Genomic DNA, 13,519 nt, shown 5'->3' with positions numbered 1-13,519 from the left:
CTATAAACTGACATAGGAAGGTAACTAAAATGTATTGCAAAGTGGAAAATACAAGGTGCAACATAGGGTATATTTCCCCACTATTTTTAGTAACATATATTCATGCATATTAGCATAAGCTTTAAAAAAATCTGTAAGAATATATCAGGGACTCTTAACCATGTTTCTGTTCTTAGAAGTGATATCAGAAAAATCATTTTCGTAGAGCATTAGTAAATTGTCCAAACACTAGAAATAAGGAACATGACTCTGTACTGGGACAAATGAGGCTATCTTTTACACAATGAAATGCAATATAATCAAAGTAGTGTCCCATAGATATGCAGCATTAAACAGTCTCGTATGAAGGAATTGGCAATTGATGGCATGAATATCTCAGTAAAATAATTTTTCATGATATAAAGATCAGCCTATTCTCAGAACGCTAGGAGAGAAAGCCTACCTTACCCTTTCGCCTTCCTGTCCCTCAAGTTCCACATTCTCACACCAATTACCTTCACTGATCCAAACTGCCCTAGTCAGCTTGTCTGTTTCTACCCTGCATGTAAAGTTGGAATAGAACCAACAGCCTTCTTTTACCACCTCTCTTTAAAGGCATACCTAGAGGTACTTAACTGGCTTTGACTGACCCTGCAAATAGAGAAGGTGGAACCTACATAGAATCACATACCACTGAAGTTCAAGTGTCCTGAGTCCTCATCTTGGCCTCTAAAGCAAAAGCACAGCCACTGGAAAAGACATCCTGGAGGAGTGCACATTCCAGGGACATCTCTGAAAACTGACATGGGAAGAAAGGCAAATACTCCTACAGTACTCATCTCCAGGCATTCTAGAAATGACGATAGATATTTGTATGCAGTGCAAAGGTGTCATTTCCCCAAAAACTATTGAGAAACAACCTGTATCACACACACATAGATATCTATACATTGATATATATGTATGCAAATATACATACATATATGTATCAATTATCACCCAACAAAATGCATCTGCTTGGTTTTCAAAAGCGATGAACATCAGAGCAGTATGAAAATAGGACCCAGAAAGAAAGGAAAAACAGATTAAACTCAAAGTGAATGATTTTATCTGAACTTCTCTATTTCTACTTCCACAATTCAAATTAGGTAAAGAAGTGACATACGTCTAGGTTTTGTCATTATTGTGTTTTGTTTTGTCCTTATAAAAATGATAGAGCAACTACATAAAATACTCTCCATTAACTCATTTAGTACTCACAAAAATCTCACGAGGCATGTACTATTATTTCAGCTTTCCAGATGAGGTACAGGGAGGTAAACTGAGGAAGAGGCACTCAGAATTATTGTTCACACCATGCACTGACATTTTCTTGAAATAGTTCTCTCTTAACTAATGAAATGTAAGAATATTCCCCTCCTGAAATGCTCTATGACTTCTAGGCCATAAAACATCAACTCACAGTGGCAAGACACACAATGTGTCTGTGATGCATAATGCATACCGCCAACCTAGGGCTTACTACAACTTATGCTGGAGCAGCAAATGGAATTCGGTCCCAAAGCTTTAATATGTATGCGTATGTGTGGGAAAAAGACAGAAGAAGCCTTTGTTATTACAAAGTCCCAGAGGAAGCCAGTGCCCCGCAGCAAGTTCTGACTGTCTGCACTGGAAATCATGGAGGGGGACTCCCTTCGCCATCTGGGTCGCGCGCGGCCCGCGGGGCCCAGGGCGCATGCGTGGCCGGGCGGCCGAGGCGCTTACCTGGTGCGCCGGTCGAGCAAGCAGAGGGCCAGGAGCAGCAGGGCCGCGGCGAGGGCCAGGCCCGGGAGGCCCAACCACTCCAGCGAGAAGCGGCCCATGGCCGCTGACACTTCTCCTGCCATCCGGCGCGCGCTAGGCCGCGGTGGGCAGCTCGGGGTCTCCCTGCGAGCAGCGCGGTCGGCGACTCTGCAGCCTGCGGCGGCTTCTCTCGGCGGCGCCCCCTAGTCCAGGGCCGGAGAGGCTGGCCTGCCGGCAGAGCAGACAGGAATGTCACCGCGGTCTCCCAGGCTGTGACAAAAGTTCGTGGACTGCCCCCTCCCCGCCTATCCTCCACCCACGCGTACCGCCCCATTCCCCTACCGTTTCCGACCCGGCAGCTTCTGGAAAACAGCGCCCTTGATCCTCCAGGGCAGGAAGAAGGGCCAAGGAAGGGGTTAGAAGGGGAAAGAGTTAGGATTTCCCAAGAACCAGCCCTGAAGGCCTGGAGGAGGGGGATTTCGCTTCTTAGTTGGACAGGAGCCCCTTGGGTTCCTTACTTCTTAGCCCGCGCCCTGCGGGAGGAGCGATTCTGCTTGTCCCTCAAGATGCTTGGGAAGGTGCCGGCTGCGCTCTGACACCGGCGATCTCTTAGATACAACCCAGCGGCGTTGGCCTGGCGGCAGAAACCGGCTGAGTGAGCGACCTCGAAACCGTTTCGCGCCCACCTCCTTCACCCCCTTAACATTCCTATTTGCTCACAAGTTTTGGTTGAGGCCTACGGAGTGCAGAGGCGCGTGCCAGAGACACGGAATACAAAGACCTAGGCTGTAAGCCTTCAGAAGTCCCGATGAGGCACACAGTACAGGAAGAGGGTGAGACAGGTAAAAAGAGATTGCAGAACATCGTGGTAGGGGCCGAAAGAGAAGTGGTTCAGGTACTACAGGTTGCACTCAGAAAGAATAAGGGAGAAACTTTTAAAATACCTTGTTTTGAGTAATGACCATCCACTGAATAGTTTACACACGTTTTTAATTTCTATTTTTTATGAGTATTTTATAGAAGACATAATGAGACTCGGATTAAATAACCTGGTTGCTCCCCTGATAAATGTTTACCATTCCAACTGATAAATACTTGCCGTTCTAACCATGGTCCTATTCCAGGACTTGGGTGCTCTGTCAATGCAACACTTCTCTGGAATGGGTACAGCAGCTTCAAAACTGATCTCTGGTTTTTTACCCTTCCAGTCCATCATCCCCATTTCCACCTCCCTAAAACACAGACCTATGCAGCTTTTAATCTGTTCAGAACTCTTAATCGTTGCCTTTGTGAGGAAGTCATATCCTCCACCTGCAATGAGAAGCCCTCCACAAATTGTCTTCATTGTACAGATCCCCCTGCCAGCACATATATACTCAAGCTTGAGCCACCGTGTCCCTCATACTCAGCCTGTTCACATTATTAACTTAAAAAATCCATTGTAGTTTTGATGATCGGTGTCCTTGAGCTTTTTTTCATATGCTTGTTGGCCACATGTATTTTGGAAAATCAGTGTGGTGATTCCTCAAAGACAGAACTACCATAGGATCCAGCAATCCCATTACTGGGTATATACCCAAAGGAATATAACTCACTCTATCACAAAGACACATCACACTTATGTTCATTGCAGCACTGTTCACAATAGCAAAGACATGGAATCAACCTAAATGTCCATCAGTGGTAGACTGAATAAAGAAAATGTGGTATATATACACCATGAAATACTATGCAGCCATAAAAAAGAATGAGATCATATCCTTTGCAGGAACATGGATGGAGCTCAGGGCCATTATCCTTAGCAACAGAAAACCAAATATGGCATGTTCTCATTTATAAGTGGGAGCTAAATGATGAGAACACATGAACACATAGAGGGGAACAACAGACAGTGGGGCCTACTGGAGGACAGAGTGAGTGAGGAGGGAGACGATCAGAAAAAAATGACTAATGAGTACTGGACTTAATAGCTTGGCGATGAAATAATCTGTACAACAAACCCCCATGATATGAATTTACCTATATAACAAACCTGCACATATGTCCTGAACTTAAAAGTTAAATACATAAAATAAAAATAAAAATTCACAATTTTTAAGTTTTGAAAGGGAGAGAGGAGACTTTATTTCTTCCAAAGGGTTACAGCCTGCAAGGTGGCCATCCAGGCAAGACCAGAGAGAGGCCCTTCAAAGGAGGGGAGCTTGGGGTAGGAGCTTTATGCTAAAGAGGTTGGCTAAACATATATATTTAACTGGTTACAGGAGGAGCTATGAATATTCATGAAGGTGGTCCTGACACATGCCTATTGAACAAACATGCATGTAACATATGACCCATGTTCACTTTGGGGTGGCTACTTAGCATTTAAATGTGTTATAGTTATGCTTTATATATCAAAAGATCATTTTACATACAAAGGTAGGTAAGTGTGTAATCTCTGTAAACGGGCAGAACCAGTCAATGGTCAGTGGTCTTCTTAATCAGGAGAAAGTTACTGAAACCAGACTCTTGTCCAATCAAAGTTGTAGTTATGGCTTGTGGAACAGCAGGGTCAGTTAGCATCTGATGGTGGATGAGCTGCGACTTTTAATATTGCAAATCCTGAGGCCAGTGCTTTTTTAGTTGCTAGAGTGAAAAACCTTGTGGTAGTTAGAACATAGTGTATTTTTTAAGTGTTACTGCCCATGGCTCTAAAGCTGTGAATGGCTAGATTAGCCCCAGAATCTTGATGTTTACGAGCCTCTTTGTCTTCGACTTCTATTCCAGAATCTGTGTCCTGCCTCTCCTTTCTCCTGTTGTACGTTCAATTTTCCAGGCAGTCCAAAAGATTGCAGTAAACTGACAGCCACTCTGTCTCTTCCACGAGAAAGTAAATTGAGTGCTTTCCATCACTGCTGGGACAGCAGAGCCAGTTTACAGGATGGTCTCCATGCTGGGGCATTTCTGTAACCACTGCAGAGAGCCACTCACTGATTTTCACAAGAAGTCTCTGTCATCATACTTTTGTTTTCTCCTAGATTACTTTTGTTTAAAAACATAATTAAAATAATAAGAATTCACTCTACTTATTGAACATTTATTATTTGCCAGACACCATACTATACATACTATTTTATCACATTAATAACAGCAAAAACCCACGATTGATTGCCCTGCCTTAGAAGAGTGGAAGGAAGAAGCCTGCATAGTTATCTACCAGATTGGTTTGCAACTGTATCATATTCCTGTGTTATCTGCACAGTGGCTTACTTGGGAAACTTTATTATCTATATGCAATACATTTTAAGTATATATTTCTTTTGGGTTTTCCACTTTTGTTAAAAGGGACCTTCACTCTATAACCAGATTAAAACAATCTAAAGATATCTTTTATTTTTCTTTTACTTTCATGGTGGCTCATTATTAGCATCATTATATTCCATCCAGTTCAATTCAGTTTTAACTCCAAAGTATACCATTATCCCCATCACCTCTCTAACAGAGATTGCTGATTGACCCTCCATATCTGCTCATCCCTTCCTCCTCACTAACAGAGTCCTCCATTTTTAACTGAACGAATGCCAGTCCATCATAAAGACTACTTCTAGTTAGCTGAGTGTGGTGGTGTACACCTGTAGTCCCAGCTACTTGGCTAATCAGGAGGCTGAGGCAGGAGGATCACTTTAGCCCACCGAGGACTTAGAGGCCACAGTGAGCTATCATCAGGGGACACTACTGTACACTCCAGCCTGAGCAACAGAGCAAGAAACCCTGTCTCTCTAGATGGATGGATGGAAGGAAGGAAGGAAGGAAGGAAGGAAGGAAGGAAGGAAGGAAGGAAGGAAGGAAGGAAGGAAGGAAAGAAAGAAAGAAAGAAAGAAAGAAAGAAAGAAAGAAAGAAAGAAAGAAAGAAAGAAAGAAAGAAAGAAAGAAAGAAAGAAAAAGAAAGAAAGAAAGAAAGAAAAGAAAGAAAGAAAGAAAGAAAGAAAGAAAGAAAAAAGAAAGAAAGAAAGAAAGAAAGAAAGAAAGAAAGAAAGAAAGAAAGAAAAAGAAAGAAAGAAAGAAAGAAAGAAAGAAGGAAAGAAAGAAAGAAAAAGAAAGAAAGAAAGAAAGAAAGAAAGAAAGAAAGAAAGAAAGAAAGAAAGAAAGAAAGAGAAACTGTCTCTACTAAAAATTATCTGGGCATGGTGGCACACACCTGTAGTCCCAGCTACTTGGGAGGCTGAGGCAGGAGAATCGCTTGAACCTGGGAGGCAGAGGTTGTGGTGAGTCGAGATCACACCACTGCACTCCAGCCTGGGCAACAGAGCGAGACTCTGTCTCAAAAAACAAAACAAAACAAAAAAAAGAATGAGATGTCACTTCCTTCAAAAAGCCGGGATGAAAGGGACTAAACACATTAATATTGGATAAAAGAAAGTAAAAAGGCCCCTCGAAGGAAGGAAGGAGAGAGGGAAGGAAGGAGGGGAGGAGAAGGGAGGGGAGGGGAGGAAAAGGGTGACAGAAAGAAAGAGTAGAGGAAGTAAAGAAAGGGAAAGGGTGACAGATTATACTTCAGTGACTCACTCCACTAGCCAAGTGACCCTCATCTACCAGGTAGCCGGAGAGACTAGCCTCTTTCTCTGTTCTTGTTCTAATCTAGCATTAGGACTTGAACTCTGGCTTTGGTTCCCCCCATGCCTTAACTTTTGATTCCCAAGAGCCTCTGTGGAAGTCAACAAAACCTGAATGATGACTATTTCCTCTTGCATTTCAACATGTACCTCCGAATTCTCCTGCCCAGATTTTGAAAATACTAATACACTGGACTAAAACATTCAAGTCTACCTACTTAATCATTGACTTTTGTTAAGTGCAAATTATGTTCATGGCACTATACTTGGTCTATTGGACCTATAAAAATTAATGAGATGGGCCAGGTGTGGTGGCTCACAACTGTATTCCCAGCACTTTGGGAGGCTGAGGCAGGCGCGGATCATGAGGTCAGGAGTTCAAGACCAGTCTGGCCAACATAGTGAAACCCTGTCTCTACTGAAAATACAAAAATTAGTCGGGCATGGTGGCACGCACCTGTAGTCTCAGCTATTCAGGAGGCTGAGGCAGGAGAATCGCTTGAACCTGGGAGGCAGAGGTTGTGGTGAGCCGAGATCACGCCACTGCACTCCAGCCTGGGCAACAGGGCGAGACTCCATCTCAAAAAAAAAAAAAAAAAAAAAAAAAAAAAAAGAGATGTCACTTCCTTCAAAAAGCCGGGATGAAGGGGACTAAATATATTAATATTGGATAAGAGAAAGTAAAAAGGCCACTCGAAGAAGATTGTGGAGTGACCATGGGGGAATTTAAGGATATGTACCCATATGGCCTCAATCTTGTGAGCTCCTGGGAAGCAAATGATATGCTGGGGGGAGGGTAGATTAGAGGCTTCAGCTGTTAGGAAACATCTGAAAGTACCACTGTAGAAAATGCCAAAATGGAATTTCACACATTCTTTTTCCAGTATTAGGAAGTCCGTAAAGTCAGAATTGAGTGTCCAACACTGAAAGGCCCTATCAACTTTTGACATAAAATACAGATTAGGTTTAGGTTTTGAATCATATCCAAGCACAACCCCTCTATAACTAAATGATTGACTGCTGTTTATCTCTCTCCCATTTCCATGAGTTTTACTGTAACTAACTTTGATTTCCCATTACCTTCGATTAGAATGAAGACCACCCCTGGACAAAATTACAAAGAAGTGGAAGGAAAGAAGAGAAAGAAGAAGAACGGAATATAGGCTACATGTTTTACACACATTGTTTCACCTAATCTTCAAAACCAGTCTCTGATGTAGATATTATTATCCCTTTTTACATAAAAGAAACCAAGACTCAAAAGAATTCCAGGACACCCATGGTTATTCAGCTCTTATGTCCAACTGTGAAGTCACCCATCGTTTTCACCTTGTCACCTTGCCCTCCTTAGAGTTTTCTTTCACTAACCCTTTACTTACCTGCTCAGTCATTCTTGCTTCAATCTTTATGGATCCAGTTGTTACCTTAAGTTGTCCATAACTGCTCCCTTTGGAGACAATTGAACTCTGCCATGACCTTGGCCCTCCATGGCCCTTGTCCAGCTCTGAGGCTGGTCTCAAGTTTTCCATCTGAAAAAATGATATAAGACTACCTTCCCTATAGGATTATGAGGATTAAATTGTTAGGAGTAAATATATATATATATAAAACAATGAAAATGCCTGGGGCTTCCTTTTTTCACAGTTAAGCACCTTCTGCTCCACTGGCAAAGGGTATAAGTAGAAGCAAGTTAATCAGACAAATTCAGCCCAGCTGAGATGTTAGCTTATTGCTATATTACTTCTGCCCAATTAAAATATAAAATAGGTGGCTTTCTTCTTTCCTTAAGGTGACTACTACTCAAACTGATTGCAACAATCACATTATACTGAGACTGCTATAAGCCCAAAGTTATTGTTTAATTTGGCACATAGTAAATAGTGAGGCATCGTAGATGCAGGCACCAAACTTGACTAAAAATATCTTAAATCACAAATGCTTCCACTTATTCTGTTGTTCTTTACAATTTAAATGATTTTAGTTGTTTTCTCTTTGCTTTAGTTCTTCTTTCTCCAATAAAGTCAGTTTGTAGTGCTGACCTAGCACACAGTCTGGTACAGGACACATATAGACATGGCAGGCAAAAATCTTATTAAATAAAATGCTGTTGAATGAGCAAAGTGACACCCAACAATAGAGTGTAGTTCCATTTAAACCTTTTTTTTTAATAAAGTATAATTTTAGGTAAGACCTGAATATAATTATTTTGAAGCAGTTTCAAAAATGGTGGAACAGATGGCTCTGATTATCTCCAAGAGGAAGGAAAAGATTGGAGAGTTTTGTCATTTCTTGTTTAACAGTCTTGGCATTGCTTATACACACTTGAGTTTTGAATACTGTGATTTATAAAATCACAATCCCGTGCTAAACCTTAGCTCATTCTCACAATCTGACCCTACTTCCCACGCCAAGTTTTGAGACTCGCTCTCTCTCTGTCTCTGACTCATACTGACTATTCCAACATTTCATTTTCCCACTAGCCTTGACCCCATATTTCTGGGGACAAAAAGCACAGGACTCTCTCCCTGAGCATTCCTTTTAATGAGAACCATTCCCTCCTCCAGCCCCACTCCCATCCACCTCTGTTCACTAAGGAAATGTTTTCTAGAGTCAAAAACATTTTTTAAAAAACATTCGGCTAGGTCAGTACTCTGAGAAGCAAAGACCCCTGTTATAGTTCAGGTCCCAGGAAACAGACTCTGAGAGGGATATTATCATAAGAGAGTGTTTTAGGACAGGCTTGTAGGATCAGCATCAGGCATGCTGATGGGAAGGAAACAGGCAGAGAGAGAAGCTGAACTGGGACACAGTCTTACCAAAAGATTCAGTTGAGTCCTTGATAATATCTGGAACTCAGGTGGCCCTTAGAATTGTCCCAAGATGAGGTGCAGGGTTCAGGTCTTTAATGTCACTGGTTCCAGACTGCCTGCAGGAAAGGGGAGGTGTCCACAAGTGATGGGGTTCTCTTTAGCTGAGAGTGAGTCCTGAAGCAGCCGATGCAGCAATCCCAGAGCTTGGAGCAAAGGTTCTTCCACGCTGACAGAGAATCTGGGTGACAAAATACAGTCAGTGTCCACTAGGATGCTACAGAAATATGCTGGAGGCAAATAGCACACTGGTGGTGGTTTTGCTTGCATTCATCTTGGAGCTGTAATATCTCAGAAGCAGAGAGGTTAGTGTTACTGTAGGCGTTTTGCTAATGAGAGAGGGAACAATCCAAGATGAATAAAAGCAAATTTTATTTGGCTAATTATTATTATTAGGTGATTCTATTATTAAAGAAAAAACTTTTTATGAGTCAGGTTTTATTACAATATTGCAACAAGGAAAGCCTCTAGGAGGTCAATTCAAACATTTGCTCTGATTACAAACATAGGGAATGCTACCTAAGCATTATCAGAGTAACTAAAAGAACGATTTAAAATCATTCAACTCTTGCCTGACAGAGGACAATGAGGGTACATAACTAGTTACTCCAAACACGTCTAAATCCCATAAAATTTTATCAGGAAACTACTAAAGCATTTTTTTAGGAAGGTTACGCTTTTCCGTGAAGTACGTATACATTTTCATTAAGCAAACGCTTCCTGTGGCAGAAGGGGCTTAGGACCATTTTTCCTTCATGCTAACGTTTTACTCGCTGAGCCTATCATGGTGCTCTTGCCTGAAGTAGCTCCATCCTCTTAGCAGAGACTCCACGTGGGCCAGTTGCCACTTGGATTCACACTGGGCCCTTTCATACCCACACCCTTCTTTAAAGACTAGAAAAACACGTCTTTCTCTTTCTCTCCCCCTTCATATCTGTCTCCTCATTGTGTGAGCTCTGTTCCCAGCTTTCTCCCAACCCCCTGCTTTCCTCTCCAAAGCTCTACTGGAAAATAGTCAAATTAATTCCCTCAAGATTTTCTAAGGCCTTTTATTTTCTCCTGCAGCTTTCTAATCACTAACATTTCCATGGTTATTCTCTTTCTCCTTTCTTCTCTGAAGTCTGGCATTTTTTTCACTAACAAAAATTGCTAAATTTTGACATTTATAAAAGCAATTCATAACACTAATTATACATATGCTGGAAGTTTTGAATATTCTGCTTTATGAACAAACATAGCACTAATGAATGAGAAAATTGATTTGTAATGAGTCTGAAAAACAGTCTAATTGTCTGCTTGCCAGGGTTGCAATAGAACTAAGATGGGTATACACACACTTAACCCAGACATCAGCCAGGGGCTTCCTGGCACTTGTGTCTGCGTATGCAAGATCTGTTTTGGCCCTTCGGCAGCTGGTAACCAAAAGGCAGCACTCTGTACCTTCACTTGTTTCTGCAAGAAACCCAAACACAGCAGGCATCAACATCTTTATGGCAGATTTCTTGGGGTGGGGGGCGGGGGGGTTATATTGTACAGAACATGGGATCCCACTCAAAAAATTCTTGACATTTTATATCCTCCAGTCCTCTTGGGCCACATGGCAATAGGAATTTTCTTCTGCTTCCCTCTGACAGAGTCCAGCCTCTCTGGTTCCACTGTCCCTCCAGAATTTTCCTCAGCAAATATCAAATACCTCCTGCCTTTATAATACAAAGAAATTCAACTCACATCTTTTATTTGAGTCAGGCTTTGGAGTTTCCCATGCTAAGTAGCTCTCAAAAATTTCTTCTGAACAAGGAGCATGGAATATTTTCAAAATAGAGTCATCATCTTCATAAACAAAACAAAAAAAAATTAAATGACGTTGTCCAGGCTGGTCTCCAATTCCTGGGTTCAAGTAATCTTGCCACCTCAGCCTCCGAAGTAGCTGGGACTATGCCTGGCTCATTTTTTCTTCTAGAAATGTAAGTAGATATTTGGTTAAGTAGGGGAGAATGGTGTTCCCTCCAGCCTATTCTTAAAGATGTTCGAATGACAGTGACTGGTCAGTCAGAACATATATGAATGGACAAATATCAACACGTGTCCTTTCTGCATTTACAGGCACCTCAGAAACTTTCATTTCTAGACATGTTATGTTTTTTCTTCACTTGCCCCTCACCTCTTTATAGGCTGGATTCCTGGTCTAGAAAGGTACAAGGGCTAATTCAGAATTTCCTCTTCCTGCTTTTCAGAATTTCTTCTTCCTGCCTTTGGGTGTGCCAAGACCTCAAAACCCCTCTCTCCTTTCCCATGTCTCTTTGTTTTTGCTACTTTTTTTTTTTTAATCAGTTCTGAGCACTCTGGACATCTCTTCCTTACCTAGATTCTTACTGCCAGACTCAGCAAAACTCCCAGCCCTCTAGCACTTACACAACCCCTGTGCCAAGACAAACATAATGTTGTAAGGAGCCTTCCAAAACTCAAACAGAAATTAAATTGAAGAATAGAATTCTACCCTCCTACTTTTCTCTGCATCTCTGACTCAGGAATCAGAACATAATTATTTTACAAATAAAAGTCTGAAAATGAACAAGCATAGTGTTTCTAAGTTGATGCGTTTTCAAACGTTATCTCACATGACCCCCTTGAAAATTCAGTGAGCTGAGTATTATTTTCACTTTACGTATGTCCTTTGTAACCTCTGTGGCAACAGGCACCATATCTGTCTGTCTCTTTTCACCAATGTATATGTAACACTTTGCAGAGTTCATGATACTTTGTAGATTATCAATAAATATTTGCTAAATTAATGAAAATTAGAAAACTGATATTTAAAAATTGAAATGAAATTAATATGTATTGAGTACCTACTCCATGTTGATTGCTGATCTAAATATTCTCATCTATATTCTATCTGAACAATAGTCCAATGAACTTGACCAAGTTCCCAAACTAGTTAGTGCAAGCAAATGATTTCTAATTTATTGGTATGAATATTAGTTGTATTTTTCTACTGTATGTGTATAACTCATTATATACAATACATTACTAGATCCTTTCTATTGAAGCTTACCTTGCAATTTAGCTCATTTCTAACAGATATCTCTAGATGTTGGGTCAGTATCTATACATAATATTAAATTTTTAATTTGAAGAAAACATCCTGAATACAAAACTTCAGGAAGGTATTTATTTTAGAAAAAAATCATCTAAATTGTGTCTATCAGGGACCTCATTTTGACAGCTTCAATGGTGTTTGCTGTAGGGATTTATCAGTGTATTGAGGGAAAAAGGAATAGGACTTCCATGAGTTCACCCAGATAAGAGATTTGGGGCCACATGAAATACGTAAGCTTGTTCAGAGGATAAAGAGTCAGTGTGAGAGAGAAAGAATAATTTTTAGATGAGGAGCCATTAATTTTTCCTATAATTCTACCACTCTTTTCTCTCTTTTATTTCCTTTAAAACTTGAAACCTCAGAAAGTAAAGGCTATTACAGAAAGAAAAAATGATTTTGCTAAAATTTCTCTAAGATAGTGGAAGCACAAGGCAGTATCCTTTTGTGGCCCATGTATTCACATGTAATTAGAAGCAGAGTAGGAGCATATTTCTTATTTTATGAAGCAGCATCCTAGGAGCCTTAAAGGACTCAGGGGACCAAAGTCTGGAGAAGGAACTAGACTTCTGCAATGTAACCAGAGGCAAAAGCACAATTCCATGGTGCTGAACTCACTGTTCATTTTTCAGTCCATGTCCTACTTGCCCTTTCAGCAGCACTCTCACTTTCTTTGAATACTTTCTTCTCTGGACTCCCATGAATGTCCTCTTATTTCTCTGGTTGCTTCTTTGTCCCCTTGGTCAATTCTTCCTCTACTTGGCCACTAAATGTCAAAGGGCTCAACCTCAGAGGCTCCTCTCTTTTTACTACAAACTCTAAACAGATAAACTTTGTACCTTAAACATTATGTCTATGGAATATCTCCTAAATGTGTTGGCTTCAGATTTCTTTAAGATGCAGCCCCCCATCACATGTCTTTTAAATAGCCCACATAGTTGTTTCACAAGCACCTGGAACTTAGCATGTCCAAACAACTCTTAACCATAGCTACCACATCTGCTTCTTTTCCTAAAGCATCACCCCCCATCCAGTGGCCCATGCTCAAAATTGAGGCGCCAGCTTTGGTTCTAAGTCATTTAACTACTCTGTTAAAATCCATCTTAAATCTATCTCCTTCTATTCTCTATAGCCATCACTTAGTCCAAGACAGTATCATCCACTGTTCATCTGCATGTCCTCAGATTTCCTCTGGCCTCATT

General features: G+C 41.0%; 1 protein-coding gene across 2 annotated transcripts in view; it reads right to left on the bottom strand.

Moving 5' to 3' along the window:
* LOC126961713 (cytochrome P450 7B1) overlaps positions 1 to 2,029 on the bottom strand; it is a 206,887-nt gene extending 204,858 nt beyond the window's left edge. The window contains exon 1 of one of the 2 annotated variants that reach the window (XM_050802329.1): positions 1,744 to 2,029. In XM_050802329.1, coding sequence (XP_050658286.1) covers positions 1,744 to 1,865 — 122 coding nt within the window. In that variant the 5' untranslated portion in view covers positions 1,866 to 2,029. The remainder of the gene's footprint in view (positions 1 to 1,743) is intronic. The other variant, XM_050802330.1, reaches the window with a different exon arrangement.
* Between the last annotated feature and the right edge of the window lie 11,490 nt (positions 2,030 to 13,519).

Source organism: Macaca thibetana, chromosome 8 (assembly GCF_024542745.1).
Source record: "Macaca thibetana thibetana isolate TM-01 chromosome 8, ASM2454274v1, whole genome shotgun sequence".
Lineage (NCBI taxonomy): Eukaryota > Metazoa > Chordata > Mammalia > Primates > Cercopithecidae > Macaca > Macaca thibetana.
Note: the sequence above shows the minus strand (reverse complement) of the source record. Positions and strands in the feature narration are given on the sequence as shown.